A 20,386-nucleotide genomic window follows, 5' to 3' on the forward strand; every position below is an offset into this window, starting at 1 on the left:
CCACAGAAATCCACTTTAAATGCATACCAACAATTTATTTTCATTGAAAAGTGTAACAGGTTGAGAAAGTTGCATCTACAAACAGCTTGAACAAATTATTACGAGTGAATTTATCAATACATACATGCAGAATCCCAGAAAAGCTCCGGTAAGCTGCGCTGCTGTTGGGCTGGCTTAAGCAGTTACTGTGCCGGCTTAAGCAGTTACTAGGCTGTGCCTACCAAGGACGCACCCCAACTGCTGAGGGCAGAGTGATGACTTTGGTTGCGGGGGGTGGGGGGTGGTGGAGGGAGGGTGGGGTTGTGTTTGTGTTTTATTTATTTTTAAGCTTTGAAAAGATGTATCCTGGTCACATCACAAAGCTTGAAAGGCAGATTTTAAGACCTGGGGTTTTGGTTTAGTTTGTTTTTTTTTAAATCAGTATTAAAAAAAAATAAGGCTTCAGTAATATATAGCAAGGGTAATTAAGAAGGAGCTGGGTTCTGGCCTCAGTGGTCAGTGAATTAAGTGCAAATAAATTTGCAGCAAGATTCCACGGCAGCAAACCCCCACAGTCTGTGGCAGAAGGCTGGCTCATAGTTTATCATCTGTCACGAACATGGATTTCAACAGTGACGATTTCTAAGGCTTCAGCTGCAAGGTACTAATGGCAGAAAAGAAAGATTCCAGCCAGAGTTGCTTAATGAATAAGCTAAAAATACAAAGTCTTTAAAACAATAAAAAAACCCCCACAAACTGACGAAAAAAAAACCCCACTCCAAAGCTGGGAAGCAGTGTCTGCGTGGTGCCATCAGCGCGGCCCCAGGGGCAGCCCGGTCTGTGCCGTGCTGACGCTGGCTGCCGTGGTTCACAGCCTATGGGTGTGAGCCCCGACCGTACGCACACACGCCTGGGCCAGGTGGGTGAGTAACTCGCTGGCCCTGCTACTGAGAACTACTTCATGCAAAAGGCAATACGCAAGGTGGAGTGAAACCCAGAGCCAGGACGCTCTGCTCTAGCAGGCTTTGGAGCGCAGCAAAGGTCAAAAGTTAAAATGCTTGGGGGGAAAAAGAAAAATGAAAAAAATACAGCGCCGAGCAGGAAGGCAGGATTAAAGACATCATCTGAGGAGCACGTCAGTATTGCTTCTGCTCTAGCGCTGAATCATCCAACTCCAAACGTCAGAAAAAGTACAACAGGCAGCTGAGTTCTTCCACTTTCGTTTATCTCTAATGACGCTGCACCACCTGAAAGCGCTGCCGGCAGCCCTGCCTTTCTGACACGACGGTCGGTGCCTGCCACACACCGGTTTGCACAGATGCAGTCACAAACTGTAAATTACTTACTTATGCCAAGGAAAAGCTGTGGATTCTTGGCCTAAAAGCAGATAAAGGTTACTTCATTGTCCAAGTATCACCTAGCCAGATCGAATTTAATATTGCAAGGCAGCACACAGTATAGCATCTCACTTTTAACAAACATTTATTGAAAACATCAGAGGCGCTCTGGTAATACATTTGGTATATCGCCATTCCAGGGTTAAGAGAAATATTAAAAAATATAAAGGCTGTAAATGCAGAACTCTTAACCCTGGAAAAAGTAAGATTGAAAAAAAACTCCACATTCTGAGTTTAAAAAAATAAGGAAAAAAAATCACTATCAAGACGTCATCTTTTAACTTCCTCAGTTTGAGGACTAGAGAAAGGCTCAGTCGTCCCTCATCAGTATTTTTATTGCTTTCAGCTGGCAAGCTACCAAAACTCACCAAGTTTCTTTGCTTTGTCACTTCAGGCCACTGTTATTTTCAGAGGCCAAACACCCATCCTTCCAGAAGGCGAGTCAGACTACTGAGAAATGGCTACCCTCACTGAGAAATGGCTACCCTCGTAGCAACACGTACCGTTTCCCTGGCAACTCTGCCCGTTACAGAGGTTGTTCCTCTTGGGATACTTAGAACCCACACAGAAAGAAGAATTATTTGTCTGAAGTTAAGGCAGCAATAAATAGCAGAGGTACAAAAAAGCCTGCCGTCACACCCTAAGGCAGGAGTGATTATTTAGGTCTCAATAAACGCGCTTTTTTTTTAGCGAGGATTCTGCGTAACGCACTGTGGAGCCCTGAGTCTGCTGGCCGAGGTACTCCATGGGGCCAGGTTCTGGCGAGGAAATGAGGTACGAAGAGCCTCGCTTCTCGCTTCTTGTTGGAGCCACCTAAGGACAAGAAGAAAACAAGTGACACATGATCCAGAGCAAACGGCGTGAATAAATAAAGCTCCAGTCTGGGCATTACCAAGGACCAGGAGCCAGTAACTGACTCCAAAGGCCCGACTCCTTCGGCTTTAAGGTCCAGCTATACAGAGCTGATGAGTCAGTGTTTGTGCCCTTTCCCTAAAAAACTCCACACCAACCGTAAATGCATTGGTGCCCCACCATACATGCGGTTTTGTGAGGGCCAAGGGCTGGCTGGGCCAGGTGGCCCCGCTCCACAGTGCACATTTAAAAAGCGGTAGCGTCATGGCCATGCTAGTACCCTGCAGTGGCATAGCAGCCTCAGACATCTTCATCCTTTAAAGTAAGGCACCAGTGGGCCACCTTTCAGTCCTCTTTCTTTTCTCTTGGAGAGCTGAGTGGGTTACGCTGTCCTGGCACAGCTATCGTGGCAAGTCAGATGTTGAAGGCCTTGGTTTCCAGCCATGCCAAAGTGGATTTGTGTTACGGATTACGGGTAACCATCTGCCACTGTCAGGCACGAGTTTACACGTGGTACCGAAGTGAAGGAGAGAGCAGTAACCATTCTTTTAATCAACACTTCAATTTAACAAGCGTGCCTCACACCGACACACAGGGTATACACAGGACGCCCCACCGCCAAGGGCTCCTTGGGGGGCTCGGGTTCAGTTCCTCTTTGGGATCCCTCAGAGCATGACATTGCAACATCCATGGGCCTACAGCACTAGAAGCTGTACATACACATTAGAGCCCACAGCCCTACTCAAGACTCATTAGTCTTGATCACTTCTCTCCTTCCCCCAACGTGTCATTAATTTCATTACCAAATGGGGTAAACAGTCGCCGCGTTCTGAAAGACTGAAGGAAGCATCTGCTCTGTAACAACCACCTGAACCTGATCTCACCACATCCTGCTCAACCACACTGCGTGTCCCGGGTTAAGTCTGGCTCCTAGATCAGAAGACTCAGGGTTTTGGTTCATGTTGGAGTCAGTATTTTAGAAACTTTAACATGTTTCACAAACCGGGACACTAATTACTTAATCAAAAGAACAGCTGTGCTGACCAAACGCCCCTGAGCCCAACACCTCCTAGCAGTTCTCAGAAGCACCCCTTGCTAATTCGCATTCACAACTCAAATTACCCTCTCTGTTAACTCCATCTGCATTTTAGCGTGCACTTCTCGTTATCATGAATAGGAATTTGCTTGAGGAAAGACTTTCAGTTTTCCCCCCCCCGTTCCCTCGTCTGCACTTCTAATAGCCGTGGGGATGCCACACGTGTACAGCAACCCTCCACCGCGCCCTGGCTCGCGTGGCAGAGCGCAGCACCTCCGCTGCGTGATTCATACAGATCTCCGACTGTGCTCGACCTGAGTCTCTGAAATGCAGCTGACAGGAGAAAAATGGGTTGCAGGGTTAAAGCAAGTGCACGCATACAAGCACACTCTCTTAACCAACACGGAGCCTCTTGGGGACCAGTCTGTGTGCCCTCTTCACCGAGATTTATCGTTTGATTTCAGGAATGAGAGAAGTACCTCATTGCAGAGGCAAACCATACTTCTGTTTAGTCTATGCCAAGGGACCACTCTCTGCCTTTTATGGTATCTGGCATTAAGACGAACTTTCAAGCAAGCTGTTCAACATCACCTCCACATACAAGCTTTCCTCTTTAGAATGGAGATACACTGAAAGGTATTAAGTTAGCTCAAACCCCAGACTATCATCTCGTCCTCCTGTTACTATTTCACTCATTTCCAGTCATATCAGAGCCGATAGGAACCTGAAAACTTTTTTGCTGCACACAGCTAGAAGTTTCACAGCCCATGGCACCGTGTTTGGGCCTTGGCCATCTTTAGCCCAAGACATGTCAAAGCCAGGTCCAGCCAGGCCTTGTCTCCTGTCCAGGAGTCATGAATTGCTACAGTTGTGTGTTCCTTCTAAATCTCCTCCAAACAATGGGAATCTCATGCCAAGTCTGAGATGCGAGTTCCTGAATGCCAGAACATCATGTGCTGAATCCTGCTGCTAACCTCTGTGCAGCAAAGGGATTTAATGCCGTGATGGAGGAGAGCTGCGCAGGAGGCTGGGCCCCTGAACTCTCCCAGATCCCACTGCTGACTTCAGCTGCAGCTCCTCTCGGCATGCCCGGGCACCGTGCAAAGGGCCACGAGCTGCGCTAGAGGCTGGAGAGCCGGCTCGGCGTCCCTCCACCAGCACTCGGAGAGATTATCATCGCTCTCATGGCTGCATGGCTGGGGCTGGACTCACAAAGGCAGCAGCTCCTTATGCTGACGGGCAAAATTCCCTGCAGCTGCTCCAAAACCGATGACCATCCGGCTTTTAAGGTCTCTCCCATCATAAAACCAGAAGAAAAGTGATTTACCTATGGCACTCGGGAAACAAGCAGACCTATGCTCAAACTGAACAAAGCTTTTAACCCCACCGTCTCGGCCTGTGTTAAGCTGGCCTTCTGTTAGTCCAGACTCCAGTCTCCTTTAAGCTGGTCCTCACTGCTTCCACAGCACGTCGCTATCCCTCCGAAGCCTTGTTCAGTGAGTCTGGCTGAAGTAGGTTGCACCTGATGTCTGTTACATATTTCAAATGAAAGCCATTTTAAAATGGATTTCCTCCCAGGATGCAGTTAACAGTATTATGAAGGGGCAGCTGTAGGTAACCCAGACGCTGCTGTGACTCGCTAACTCTACTTCAGAGATTCTATCCCAGTGGCACTCACTGCAAAACACCGGCAAGGCAGTCAAAAAAGCCCCTATCTAAAAACAGTGTGAACTTCCTCCTCCTCCTTTGTTCACCTCCTACTTTATTCAAGGCATTTTTGCACATTCACCCTCGCAGATACCATCTTTCCAAGAAGTTTCTTCACAAACATCCAGCCTTTCTTTGCTTGTGGGATTTGGTGGTTTCTGGGCAGTGAGGAGCACTGATCTCTAGGGCACCAGAGGGCTCTGAGAGGGTCTGGTGCTGGCACGTCCTGCCCAACCACTGCTTTTATTTATCACATCTACCAGGAACTGTGTGTGATCCTGAGCAGCTCAGGATTCTGAGGAGCACAGATGCAGTGGAAAGGCTCTGCCTTGGCTTGTTGTGGGTCCAAAGTCCACTCGGTGGCAGCATAAGACAAATAAGAAGCGCTTCCACCAGCAGCTGGCTCAGGGTGCATCTGCAACCACTCTGCTGGGTGTCTCCTCTCACCTTATTTAATGGGTTTTGTGGAGGAAGCTGCCAGCTGCCTGGCTGGTATGATCCCTGGGCTCCACTGTGAAGTGTAGGCATGACCTGCAAGCAGGTACTGTAGTCTGGGTAAGATCCACCTGTAGATTCCTAAACGCAGAACGGGATCCACGATCAACCAGAAGTTGAAAGAAAATGGGTTTAATCATTCATTTTTACTTGATAAAGTAGTGAGCAGTCAGCAGATATGAAAATATCTGAGTCACACTCAATTGCTAAAGGGAGCGTAAAATTCATAGCAGCTCAGGCATGCAGCAATTTCTTGAGTAAAATGTAGGATTTGGGGGACTGTTTACTTCACACAATTCCTTAAAAAAAAAAAAAGTGTGCTTCTCATTGGTCACAGAAACCTCAGGCTATGTAATGGCCTGGGCAAGAAACAATCCTTCAATAGACTCACTGGGAATCAACGTTATGGTGTACTGTTTCTTGGTAGGAGTATTTGAATACGTTCCTGAACTTTACTGGTAACTTCAGATTGTGGGATTTTAGAGAGAGGAATATTATGCCAGATATAATCAAAAGCGTGAGTATGAATCCTGGAGAGTAACTGTGCAGGGATGCCCTGTAGAAGGTGACCATGCAGTGCCATTCATCCCACGCTCTCCAGCCCCTTACTTCTGCTGTACCGACGGCAGCAGCCACTATCAACAAACCAAGCAGGTGTCCAGATCCAAAAGCACCCTTAGAGCTGATGGAAGAAACAGCCAAGGGAGACAGGAAGAAAATAAAATTACTTCTCACCTCAGAGGCTTCATTTTCAAATTCATCGACTCTTGCCTGGGTAGAGTTATATGCCTGAGCATAATGCTGATACCACTGCTGAACAGCCTCCTATAAAGGAGGAAAAAACCTCTTCCCATTAGCTGTCTACTAAGATCCCTTTAAATGAAAACAAACCTTATGGCCTTGCAGGACATGAGAATGAATAAAAGGCAAAGCTCTCCGAGAAGCATCAAAACATGTTTAACACCAGTGATAAAGCTCAAACCAAACATTTAAAACTACGTTAAGTGCTTAAAAGATACACAAGGCACCACACTTCCTTGGCAGCAGATGCAAGTACAATGTAATTTCTGTTATGTGGAAAGAACATACAGTACAAATATAGCTGAATGATGACATGTGGCATCTCTGCACCTAAGTGACATCATTTGAGTCCTTTGTGTTACTAAAGATAATACCAGTAACACTATTTCTACAGTACTTCTGATTTTTTTGGACACTATTTTAAGGATTCAGCGTTAGGAACTACCTCCAGGAGACATGAAAATTAATTTAAAGCCAATAACCAGATTCAAACAAAATAGTCAAGACTACAATAGTGCTTACATGAAACACACAGCACAACAGCCCACAGGACATCCCTCTTGCTTCTCTAACCCACAACTGTCACCAGATCTGATCTGACCAGGAGATGGGCCTGGGCCCTGGCAAAGCTCCCTGCTGCAGCAAATGCCGTGCAGTGACCCCATCCCCTCCACCCCTCCTGGCCAGGCTGAGACCCTCCTAATACAAAACCACCCCTGTGCCTACCAGTGCACCCGCCCTCTGTCCTCCAGACCCAGCCGACTCCCATAGCAGCCCTGCTCTACCCCAGGAGGTTTGCAGCAGCACAGATTTCCTTGCCAACAGCCTAGGAGAAGAGAAGACAGCTCGTTTCTGTCTCCCTGCCGTAGGAGAAGAGATCAGGTGACCCTGGGGAGGAGGTGATAGGGACAGGGCAGGAGAGAGACCTACAGCAGAGCCAGGGCAGGTGTCTCAGCGCAGACCCAAGATTTTTATACAGATTATCTGATGGCACTATGATCCAGTTCTCATATTTGATTTGTATACAATTCTGTTTCTTTACAGACTAGTGGATTGCTAATGAAAATATGGAAATGTTATTTCACAGAGTGTCCCAGTGTCTGTGAAACCCAGTACTTGCTCTCAGTACTGCAACAGGCTCCAGACAAGGGGCAGCCCTCCACCTGCAGTGAATCCCGTGCAATGAAACCAGCTGGCAGAGACTGCAAAAATTCCCCAAGCTACACAGGAACTTCTGGTAGACAGAACACACTCTTCTCTGGGATCCAGCCAAAGTTAAAGAAAACTTTAAAACTTAAAAAAAAAAAAGAAAAAAACTTCATGGTTTTGAAGACGGACAAAAACCAAGCCAGGAGTTATAAGAAGTAATTTTTTAGCTGACTGCACTGAATCCAGGTTCTCAAGAAGCAATCTTTCAATGGTTATGATACTGAAGCAGGGAACGTATTGAGGCTTTTTTTGACTGGCATTAGGTGTACTTTGTGCTAAATCTATTCTGTACACTGAAAGAGATGAACTGTCAGTGAAGAGGCCCTACAAGGTTCCATCTGAAGAAGAGGGCGGACTTTGGTTGTAGGAAAGCCTAGGAAATGCAGGGCTATCAGACCACATGTGTACCAAGAAGTGCATTAAGAGTACACAGAGCAACTCAGGGAGGGATCTCTGAGCAGATCTCTGCCAAAAATCCTGCTACCAGAGCTCTGAGTGACAAACCAGGTTTCAGAAGAAAGCACTGCAAAACGACCTACCTGTGTGTATTCTCCGTGCTGCTGAGAGTAATTAAAATAATTTTCCATTGCATGTTGTGACGTAGTTCCCTGAGACACAGCAGCATCCACGATGTTGTTTGAAAGTCCGGTCTGCTGTGGTGGACTAGAGGCTTTGCTGGCAATTGCTGTCCGTAACACAAAGAATACACGGTTTGTATAAACACACAGCGTGTATAAACTGCACAAATTAGGTTGCAGTCCTGTCTAGCAATAGTCTAGGATTAAAACAGAAATTTGCTACTTCAAATTTGGCTGTGCTCAAAATTAATCAGTGCTACGAATAATTGAAAGGCTTTATAGATGTTTGTGTACATCAGCAAGCCCGTTAAGCCTGCGAATTTACCCTTCCCAAATAAAATATTTAACTATAAGGATAGATTATGTCACAATTTTAAGGAAATCTTGTAGACTGTCTTAAAGATAAATGTTGGGGTCACTAGAATTACCTGCCAAACAGAGTAACGATTTGCCACACTCTGGGTCAAGGAAACTTGTAACTAAAACCGCTAAATGTTTGCTTACCTGGAAGACATATACCAGGCAACACACTTGCCAAATTCAAGTAGGGGTTGGTACTAAGACGTATTTCTTTTGGTGGTTCTCCTAGCAGCGAAGTCTGTTTTTTCAATGGAGTCTGAGAAACAATTGGAGAGGTCAGTTTGCATTATATTCATACAGCATTTCTCAGAAATAAGGTAAGTGTCCCAGCAGGATTTTGAAAAAAGCTCAGCCCTATGACATGTAACAGGAAAACTTTTAAACTAAATACTGGGGACAACTATCTGGACACATTGCCTATACTTTTCTCTTGCCAAATAATTTTGTAGGAGTGTTTCTCGTTAGACTGTAAGTTACTAAAGGATATTCAAAGACAAACAAACAGAAGAAAACCTGTTACATTCAAGTAAAGGAATAATAATCACCGTAATGACTCCAGATGCAGGGAATTAGCTTTAAGTACACGGCCAAGACAAAAATCAACTCTTCTCACCCAGAGTCACAAGCAAATAAAGGGAAAATGAGCCCTGGACTGGAGAGATGACACTGTCTGCAATCTCCCATTATAACACATCTTGCTGATCACTCTATTTATGAGGCCTTACTGAAAAGGGGAAAATATTTATGAGTGGAGATGAAGTGTCAGGACTGACTCACTCCTCCAAACCACCAGAAGTGTTTTCCTATGAGGGACTAGGAAGGGTACACTACCAGTTTATTTCCTGTAAGCTTCTGTTAGAACAAACACCAGAAATAAGGAAGAAGTAGCTATAGCAAGTTAGCAAATAGATAGCTCAAAGATGTTTATACAGTGTTCTATGCTACATCTACTTTGTTCATTTTTTCAAAGCCCATTAAGGAAAAAATTCCATTACTTTAATGGCTTAATACTATTTTCAGTAAAATAGTATTAACAAACAACTTTTCAAAAGCAGTGACAGCAGTTTTTAAGCACAAAAAGCTTCAACAGAGTGCTGAAATTCTTCATCTGGATGCAAAAGCAGGCATTTAAGACAGTATGACTGTTCAGTATCAGCATACAGGCTGTGGCTATCTTGTCAAGGAAGTGATTTTTGCAAACTGGACTGGTGCAGAAACGGAAACAATTAAAACACCTACCAGCATTTCAAAAAAGAACTTTTCCTGAGAGACAATATTAATAGAAATAAATGAATTACCTAGACTTCTAATGGTTTAATAACATTTCCTTTTAATTAAAACGCTGATTTTATATATATACACACATACACCTTTTGTATTTTATCCATACGTATCTATACACAGGTAAAATTCCACTTCTTTAAAGTAAAAAATTATTTAAAAGATGAAAAGTACACTTTCTCAAGTTCAGGATCAAAACTGTCAAAGTTGTCTAACAAAGGCAGACACCAATACTGTATGTAATCTAATCACTTTGGATGCCTCAGAAAGTATGTAAGAAAAACACAGATCTGATGTGAATTAAGAACATGTTTCCCCATAAGTGTCAAAGTATTTATGTATATAATAAAAAAGGTAAATCCTGTTAATGACAGGAAAAAACTTCTGAAAAAACTAGACCATTCTGGTTCGACTTAAATCCCATCCCAACATGCTCCCGCCCCTTGCCTTCAAGGGATTAAATATTAAAACTGATACAGACTAAGAATGTGTCAGCTATGGCTAAAAGGGTACAGATTAAAAGTGGAAAACTGACATACATATATACACACAGACCCCACCTGGAAACCCCAAGGCCCTACATACCACCAGAACTGCTCCTGATTAGTCATGAAATTCAACCACAAGTTCAATTTTCAGTCTTTAAAAGGGACATTGCCCTTAAGATAATTTCATCATCAAATACTATGAGGAAGACACATGGAAAAAAACCCCTCCAGCACTGTAAAAAAATTCCTTTGTTAATTCATTTGGACCACCAAAGAGCATTATTGCTCTCTCCCTACTATTCATAACTGAAATGACCTTAAAATGTCTCATGAATGATCCTATGATCTAGCAAATTTTATAGTGAAGAACTACAATAAGCAATTGCAGTTAACTCTTAAGCATGTTAAAATAAAAAAGAGAAAATCCATACACAGAAAAAAGAAAATATTTGTATTCAATTTTCCTTACCCCCAAAGTGGTATCAGTACTTTTTAGTTGATTTTGTTGTTTGGCATGTCCAGCCCGCAAAGCTCCCGCAGAAAGATTTGTTAAGGTCTGATGATAAGGCTGTGATCCCGAGACAACCGCTTCGGTAGTCAATTGTTTATCTGGAGTGTTATTTTGCCCTGGTATAGCTTGTCCAACAATGTGCTGATTCGGAAAGAATGGCAGCATGCCCATCCCTGCTGCTGCTGCTGCTGTTTGAATTGGAGTCAGATTAGATGCTGCAGTCAACCATAAATGGAGAAACTTTTCTGTTAGACAAGATTTATCAGCACATTTTGTTTGTGGTTTTTACTAAGTGATGAGAAAAACATTTAGAGATCTATTTTACAGCTGTCCCAGAACACTGGATTCTGACGATAGTTTTTATTCTTTTACCATCCCAGCAGCAAACAACTCTATTTAAAGCTAATACAATAGAAGAAAACTCTGACTTTTCTAAACATTCACTATGATATTAAGTTAGTGTTTCCTGCCATTTTCAATAAGCCTGTGAACAACATCCTAGAGGATCCTGTATTGGAATAGAGGGGAAAAACCCCACCTGAACCGGCTTTGGTAAAATTCTTTTTACAAACAAAAGAACTAGAAAGTATTCTCCAAAATTAAAACATAGGCATTTCAGAATAGGTTTCTTCCCCCCTGCACCAGCCCCACGAACTTTTCCTTGCTCCTGGTTACTACGATTACTCAGACCACATCTAGAACTGCAGAATACATGGCTTTCAGTGGAGAAAACAAAAAAGATGCAGTATCAGAATTGATCTTTCCTCATAAATATTGGGAGAACCACTGGCACAGAAATTTGCATTCAGAATTGGCATCCGTTACAGACTGGTTGTTAAAGCTCTATTGCTTAATGAAACAAATGCAAAAAAAACTGTTTGCGGTACCTCTTCAGCTACTCAGATTTATCTGCTTTGAAACAACAAACCCTCAAATTTTGGTCCTAAGTAAAAACATATTCCAAGTGTACTAAAAATGGTAGTAACTGTGCAAGCAGAATAGTTAACAACTTGCAAATATTCAACCAATGCCACAGTGTACTCTTCCTTCCCTGACAAACAGATAAGAGAAGCCAGGCAACAAGGCAAGATATTTCAAGTTTGTTTCCTGCTTATACCAGTAGGTTACAGTTGGTTATATCGATATATAACTTGTCACCTTGCTTAACTGTATAGCTATATAATGTGCGTTATTGTCCAGCTCTCTGCCTACCTTGCTGCGCAGTGATAAGGTTCAAACATATTATTGCTTTTACTAAAGTAGGAGAAAGTAAGGTGCATAATTTCAAGCTGAGCATTTCTACTGATTTGGTATGGAATAAAATGTCATTTACACTTAAGGGCTTCTCCACGGGTTCCCATGCCTGAACTCACTGATGGCATTACTCCTATTCCCAGCACTGTCTGAAGCAGCATTGTTGGAGGTTCTCCCAGCAAACCTGGTTTCTATAAGGAAGAATAGAAAACCGTGTAAATTACTAAAATAATCTTAGGTATTTCTTATAACTTTCACATTCTTAATCTTTTTAGATTCAATACACTGTTAAATTATACTAGATGAACAAAATGGCATGTTTTATCAGTTATAAGAATGTCCAAAGACAGTAAAAATTAAAGTGATGACCTTACACTATTAGCCTGAATGTTTTCAATCTTCATCAGTTGCTGCTGTGGCAATGGTAGGTGAGCAGGGCTCTGCAGCAGTAAGTTAGATGTATTCCCCAGAATTGAACTCTGTGAAATTAATAAAAGACATGTTAGTTGACAGTCATGCAAACAGTACATTCTTGAAACATTTTCAGATGATACTGATGAAAGGAATTTCAGTTAGTTTCTGAGTTAATATAGCAAAGGAAAATAACTATTTCCTCCACAGAACTAAATTCTTCCTTCCTTCATAGTTATTTCTTCCTTTCTTCCTCCTAACGCTTTTTTTCACTTCACAACCACAAGTATGCTTTCTGATGGCTTTTAAAGGATCAAGAGTATACTCCAAATATAATCTAGATGCCATTGCAGCCCCTGTGCCTAAGCCAACAGGGAAAGCTACATGTGTTTGAAGCCTCTGCAGACAGATTAGATAGGGGAGTTGCCTACAGTGCCAATAAGAAAGATGAGACACAAGGACTTTAGGGTATTATGAACTCTATGAGTAAGGACTTCATTATTTGTTAACATTTGCATTGTGCCTTGCATTACAAATCTAATATATAACCTCCACCAGATATCTACGAACTTTACAGGACTCTGTTGTAACTGGCGGGGACTCTCATCCCTTGCTTTACAGTTACCAAACAGTATTTTTACTTTCAAAGAGGAATATCCAGATATGTTTCCCCCCCCTTTTTAGTGGCAACTATCTACATGAAGTTCTATTCCAGAACCATTAAAAAGCTTACAAATCACAGTGCCTACAAGATTGTCAAGTCTATAAAATACTTATATTCTTATTCAAAAAAATTCTGTATCAGTGTGCCACCAGAATTGAGCCACTTAATCAACAACTTTGGGGCACCATGTTCAGACTGTGCTACTGGTATATTCAGCAGCATGTGTTCTGGCTAGCACAGTGGCTTGAAAGAAACCTTACGTCCACCCTGGATCACAAAACCACATTCTGATTCATGCTAGCTGAACGCAGGCTTGAAACTTTCTGGCAGCAGCTCCTGAGCATGATTTGCCAGGCAAAATATAGGTTGCTCTACAAACCTTTCTGTACAGCAGTGCAAGAAGAGATATATGGGACACTGACTGTCGAATCACGACGAGTATAGCCTTCCTCATTTTTTTTTAAGTCTCCTACATAGGAAAGATCACTAAGACCAGATAACGTAGATGGAACCCAAAAAGAAGGCAGCTCTCCCAATGCATGGGTTTGCAGATTTTGCAGTCTCCTGCAAAACACCTCACAAGTATTTTCAAGTCTAGGTTGTATCTGTGTGTGGCACAGTCAAATTCCCTAGGGAAAACCCTTTATGCCTACAATATGGTCTTCTGGACTCACAAATAAGCAATATAAAACAAAAGGGGCCATATTTAGATTAGTTATGTATCTGCTATTTTAATTCTCTTAGTGTTTTCCAGTAGAAATTATCCAGGGCTGTTTATTGTCACCAATACCAGTGGCTTTTCCTTCTAAACTTGGTTAAGTCAACAAAGAAACTGTATTAGTTCAATTGCAAAACTTTCAGAAATATAAGAGTGGAAAATCAGGTTGGTTAGAACCCTCAAAAGAAAGTCTCTGGCTTAATAAAGACTTAACAATAAACTGCTGCATGACTCAGGAAAACACATCACTGAAAAAGTTTAAAATGCATTCTTTTGGCACATGATAATTGTAACTAAGAGAAATTAAAAGAAAGAAGTTGAACATCATGCTACCTCCAGAGTTGAAAGATTACTGGATGAACAACCCATTTGTTCAAATCCCCTTCTGTTGAATCTTTTTTAATAAATTATTTTATAATGTTGCGGCAGAATCATCCTAAAAATAGTTTCTTCTCCTTACATTACTTTACAAAACCTTGAATATAAACCAGCAAAACCAAGATACACAGGAAGCTGAATCTGTGTATGACTGGGGAGGTGGGGAGAAAGTCAAGTCAGGACACTCTCTCTTCCTCTAACTTGTGACAACACTGAATTTCAAGACAATAAAAAGTGTGACCTGGTTCTCTGGCTTTAGAGAATGCTCTGAAATAACTCACTGAATAACAGAAAAATGTGCCCAATAAAAGGAATTGGAATAATCAAATCACTGTCAATAAAATTCAGGCTATTAGACCATGTTTGGAGCTAATTAAATGACAGGAAGCTCCCTGGAACAGAATTTGATTTATAAGTCTCTCTAAAGAGAAAACACTAAGTTGTTTGGCTGCAGCACTCTTAAGCCAAAAAACATTGGAGCATCATCAATCACACTGTTAACTGTGTAAAACATGCCTGTCTCCAGCTGTGATTAGAAAACATTCACATTGCCTTCCAAGGAAGCACAGGCTCTCCAAGGCTGAAGACAGAGCAGCAGTAACTAAATATACCAATTGAAAATGTCATTTAAATAAAAGAAGTACAAGCAAAGAATGATGTATTTTTTCATTGTACTGGAGGAAAGCAACTCATTTGATGGGGAAAAATTAAGTAGTATTTATTAAAAATTAATATATTCATCTACTTTAGCAGAAAAAAACAGAAAAGCTAAATATACTTAACATAAGGAGTATCTCTGCATTTTAATTTGGTCTTTTTTAAGATTTATAAGTCTGTGTTTGCCAGAAGAACAGCAGAAATAAGAACTACTTAAGGGGATTTTATTTTTTAAATTGGAATTTCTGAAACATCACTAACAGTAAGTCAAAGCGATTGACTCTAGTCCCTCATAGGTACTATGAAAATCCCCATCATGAATATTAAAGGCAAATTTTGGCTCCTGGCAGAGCTGGAGAAATCTCTGACAGAACCTCAATGCAAGGCAGAAGCCAGGCAGGCTGCTGGCCAAGGGAACTGCTGCAGGGAAGAGTTCTGGTTATGGGCGCTACTCTAGCACGTTCTCATCACCAATTTCTACGGCAAACTCATCCCAAATATCCTTTACAGTATCTTTCAGAAATTCTGGTCTCCATATGGGAGTCATATCAACTTTACAGTGAATTACAGATACTCCCGAGAACACTTTAAACAGTTTATAACCTTGGGGTTTTTTGACCAAGAAGTAACATCTGCAAATTGCTATTTTTTATGGCATATATAGCACATTTTGGTCCCTGCAAGCTTTAAAATGAAGATAATGATGCTAAGCTTCTTGGCTTGAATAAGACAAAACAATCAAGTCTCTACAGGAAGTGTGTATGAGCAGCTCCAAGAGAAATGGATATGCCATGCTCCTCAAGTTCTAATTTCAAGAGGGTTTTTTTTTTTGCCAGGAATGGCAAGATGTCTCTACATCAGCAGGTGTTAGCAAATCAAAAGCTCAGTTAAGATAAAATAACTCACTTGTGGATAGTAAGCACAGCCTGCTCTTACATCCCCATAGGCATCTCATAATAGAGTGCTTTTCTTAAAGACAGCTTTAACAAGAACGCTTGGATTAGCTGTAATTTCTTAAGCCTTTGAGAATATTTTTCATGCTAAGATCTCCACAAATATGTATTTTGACAAAACTTTTTTTGTCACATACCTGATGAACTTTATTCAACTGCAAAAAAGGTGGGCCAACTGCTGAATTCATAAGGTGAGGTAAACCTGCAGATGCTCCGAGAACTGCTTTAGAAATACAAGACAAAGTTGCAGTGTTTTATAAGTTAGGCAAGTAAAGATCTTTGTAAGAGTTACTCTGTATTTTTCAGATTTGGTTTCCATGAAACTTTCCAGTATACTAAAGGTCACTACAGTGAAACCTTTCAATACACCCAGCTTTGATCTGCAATTAACAGCATATTAGAGATCAAATGTACTTTCATGGAGCTCCTCTAAAGATGAGAGTTTTGCTCGAAGATGCAGAAATGTCTGCAGTTGACTGCAAGACCACAGCATTATCTAAAGTGCTTTGAAACTTAGCATTAGCTAAAGCGTTTTCTTCACTGAAGTGTTCTGTGTATCTGCTGTCAATAGATTATGTCACAAACTCTTAGCTGTCCCCCACTTGACTCTTCAAATTATCTGTTCTCATTCCTGTTCCTAATACTTTCAACATCTGAAATGTGATAAGATTGTGTTTAACATGTTTATTCACACCCATCCTAATGAGAGGACAGAGAAATGTTTTTGGCTAATGCTGTTATGAAATGCTGTGTACAATTATGGTAGCCTTGGAGTGAGTAACGATTTACACTGGAATCAACAGCAGAACGAGTCAGGCTGCAAAATTCAGATCTAGAATCAGATTAAACTTGCCATTTTAATGATGTCTGCAGAAGACATTTAATTTTAAACCCATTTCTAACATAAATAATTCAGAGACCACAGTTAATGTGAGGACATTTTTAGGTAACTAAATTTTTCCCAGACACAATAGCAATCCATCTCTTGCTTTCGCTGTCATAAGATGCGAAAGTGTCTATACAGACACGCTGAAACAGTGCACAGATTTTAAAATAATAGTATTCCCGCTTCTCTCCTTTGCTGAAAGCCTTATATCACCAAGAACAGGGTTTCTTTTCTTAACTCAGTTTTAAAACAACTTACCAGGTTTAACAGCATGTCCACGCAACTGGGGCTGCAGCAGCATTTGCAACATTGCTGGATTATTAAAACTTTTCATAATCTGCACTGGATTTGGCTCTGGAAGCAAGCCTTTCCTATTGTTCCTCATCTCCAATTAAGAGACACAAAAATGTTAGAATCAGGAGAAAACAAAGAATACCTTTAAATCCCTCAAACGTGTGTGACGGTAATGTACACATCTCATATTACACAGAAAAAAAACCCCTCTCCTTCCCTGTTTCCTGCTCCTTTACATGCTCCTTTTCCCTCAAATGAAACACCTAACAAACTATTTCCCTAAAACTTCAAGTATATTATTCTTCCCGAGACACATTTATTTTCTTCCCCTTAAACCAAGACAGAGTTATCAATAAAGGAGAATGTGAAAGGCACTGTTAACAGGAATACCACATGCCATCTTATAATAGCACCACTCATCTCTTTTATAAAAGATGAGAGCTAAAGCTAGCCGAAGTAATGAGGACTGTTCTGCTTCTACTTTTAAGACAGCTTCATGTAACACTTATCACATCCAATTTTCTAGGAAATAATTTGATAAGACATGTGGGTGTAAAAAGCTTTATTCTCTATCAAGCATGAAATTAAACTATTTCTCCTACCTTGAAATTTATCTTAAAATTGACAAATTCTTGCCTGTTTTAAACCAAGTTTTAGTTGTCAAATGACTCCACTTACAGTTACTTTTGTTTTGAACAGGAACAATTTCTCATACAGAAAGTTAAATTTACTAAAATCCCAGAGCTACAGCAGCATAACTTTGTGGTATCTCATGGCGATATTTTACCCCTCCTCCTTGCAGAATATGGCCATGCTTTTCCTAGGAAGGAGACTGAATTGGGTTGACTACATTAAAAGAAAGGCTAATGCTTCAAAAAGCTTGGCTCATTTTCCTAATGCAAAACAGTTGAATTCCCCGACCCAACTCAGGCCACTCAAGGTGTATCAAACTCATTCTGAAAACAGATTTGCAAATTTCTTACCATCCTTTGAGCTGCTATAAGTGCTGCTAATGTGCTTCTGCCTGGCGCTCCTGGAGCACAGTACGACACCTGGACTCTCTTTCCTTTGATAGTCATGCCATCGGTAACTTCTTGTACTTTCTCGGCCTGCTCTGCAGTTTCATACTCAACCACCGCAAAGTCACCAATATAACTATCTTCATCCTGAGCAAACTGAAACAACATTTCACAATACACTGAGCAAAATGGAGATTTTCAGGAACTGCCTTACAATATTTTCACCTATCCCTTGCAAAATACTTCGCAAACAGTTGATCCCCTATGTTAATGCCTACCCAAATCAGTATGTTCCTTTCTCAAACATGCCAGATATAAGTTGAATATCATATTTTCATATGATATTTGGTACACACGCTCTACCTACTCGAATTACCACCTTCACTTCAATCTAATCTCATGGAGAACCTGAGCTATGAAATGTATTTAACGCATTTTCAGAATAAAGAAGGAATGAGAAGGAAATTGTAAGTACAGCTGTATGCTACAATAATTTTTGTTTTGCAGGATAAGAATTATAAACTCATTATTGTTCAGTTTTTAAGCCTACAATAATAAAAATATCACTCATCAGACTACATGAGAGTTGCTGAAACATGTAACAATGCGAATTCCACTGATGTATACTGCCTTTTAGGAGAATATGAAGTCTGTGGTTGTATTTAATGCCAAGAGAAGATGCCAGACTATCAATCAAGCAGACTGGAAACAGGCTTACGTGTCAAACAATGCTCTGTCCTTTGTTTGCAGAGTTTTATAGCAGAATGAGCAGATTTAAATCAAACAAAAAAAGGGGGTGAGAAGGGAGGGAATAAAGCTTAGGCAAAAATCTCCAGTCCCCAAATGAACAGAAATGCTATATTAATACTAGCTCTGATGTGGAAGAGATGAAATCTCCTCTAGATTTCACTTGATAAAACCAACCTATTCCCACTAACAATTGAAATATGAATCTCAAAGATTTTGAAGAAAGAGAATGTGGTCAGATCTTTAATGCCACTGTTAAAGACTGGCCTCTGGGAAGAGCTCTGGAAAAAACACGTATTTTGATATATAAATACACACATAGATATGTATATGCTATGTGTGTATATGCACGTGTGTGTGTGTCTATGTGAAGAAGCATTACATTTTATTTTTACATCGGTTTAGCCACACTGGTAAAGACCTGAAGTACTTGTAAAAAGAATGGTTTGCAGCTATGGAATGTATTGTAGTTTTCATGCACAGTTAAAAACTCCCTTAACATGTGAAAGTGCAGTTACCAGAATTCCTGCAAACAGATCAGGAATTTTTAAAATTCCCACGTAAACAGGTACTGAAGAAAAGCCCTCTGTCCCTATGTAGGTAACAGTGGAAACCTCCTAGTGACAATTTAAAGTGTGACGTACAAAGGAATGAGGTTTTCTGGTCCATTTTGTTGAAGCAAAGGACAGAACATGTTCCTGGAAGTCCTAGGAAATGCCATTTTTCTAAGACTCATGTATAAGTATCTGGCTTCAGCTCTTCCTGACAGAACGTTCCTGCTGTTGATAGAGGAGAAATCAAATTGACTTCAAAAAATTGTAACTTTGAAATAAAATGTAATAAACCAGAATTTATTTCATGAGTTCAGCTAAGAATTTTAGGTAAAAGATTACATCTACATGATGAAATACTGCATCAGAGTTACCAGCAGAACTAAGCCATGAAAGCAGCACAAGACAGCTACGTGGGAGAGGCCAAACCAGGAGATGAGCAAAACAGTCAGTGACCCTATACTGGAGGGACAATCTGAGTGCAGGAGTGCTGTGAAGGCTGGATTGGCCAAGACTAGGAAATGGAAGGGAGAGACTCCAGTCATGAAGATGTAAAATGAGCATTTTAATTGCTTTTCTAAAATGTATTCATTCTTCTGGAAGTTTTCCAAAGGGTTTCTTCTAGTTGTTCTCTGTTGACATTCCCTCCACACCCAGGTTTCTGCTACCCTGTCCTCTCCTAGTTTTCCTCTTAAGTCTCTACCCATCATGTCACACCCCCCTCCTTACTTTTTCCATACTTTCTTAGGTCTTTCTCCTTTGTGCTTAATTTTTAGGTCATCTCACTCAGAAAACCATAATTAATTAGCACTATTGCTACATGTATTTGAGATAGCCAGCATGGCTTCACCAAGGGCAAGTCCTGCCTGACGAACCTAGTGGCTTTCTATGATGGTGTGACAGCATCAGTGGACAAGGGAAAACCAACAGACGTCATCTATCTGGACTTCTGCAAAGCCTTTGACACGGTCCCCCACAACATCCTTCTCTCTAAATTGGAGAGCTATGGATTTGATGGATGGACTGTTCGGTGGATAAGGAACTGGCTGGATGGTCGCGTCCAGAGGGTAGTGGTCAATGGCTCAATGTCTGGATGGAGACCGGTGATGAGTGGTGTCCCTCAGGCGTCCGTACTGGGACCGGTGCTGTTTAATGTTTTC

At 41.2% G+C, this 20,386-nt stretch overlaps 1 protein-coding gene across 1 annotated transcript in view; it reads right to left on the reverse strand.

Moving 5' to 3' along the window:
* Window positions 1-2,042: 2,042 nt before the first annotated feature.
* RAVER2 (ribonucleoprotein, PTB binding 2) overlaps window positions 2,043-20,386 on the reverse strand; it is a 36,608-nt gene continuing 18,264 nt past the window's right edge. The window contains exons 4-14 of the mRNA XM_035891750.1: window positions 17,893-18,084; window positions 16,874-17,000; window positions 15,867-15,952; window positions 12,323-12,427; window positions 12,028-12,139; window positions 10,653-10,909; window positions 8,559-8,670; window positions 8,016-8,161; window positions 6,202-6,291; window positions 5,419-5,547; window positions 2,043-2,189 (exon numbers count right to left, since the gene is read on the reverse strand). Of these exons, the coding sequence (XP_035747643.1) occupies window positions 2,043-2,189; window positions 5,419-5,547; window positions 6,202-6,291; window positions 8,016-8,161; window positions 8,559-8,670; window positions 10,653-10,909; window positions 12,028-12,139; window positions 12,323-12,427; window positions 15,867-15,952; window positions 16,874-17,000; window positions 17,893-18,084 (1,503 nt within the window). The remainder of the gene's footprint in view (window positions 2,190-5,418; window positions 5,548-6,201; window positions 6,292-8,015; window positions 8,162-8,558; window positions 8,671-10,652; window positions 10,910-12,027; window positions 12,140-12,322; window positions 12,428-15,866; window positions 15,953-16,873; window positions 17,001-17,892; window positions 18,085-20,386) is intronic.

This window comes from Egretta garzetta, unplaced genomic scaffold, assembly GCF_000687185.1.
Source record: "Egretta garzetta isolate BGI_Z169 unplaced genomic scaffold, ASM68718v1 scaffold163, whole genome shotgun sequence".
NCBI lineage: Eukaryota > Metazoa > Chordata > Aves > Pelecaniformes > Ardeidae > Egretta > Egretta garzetta.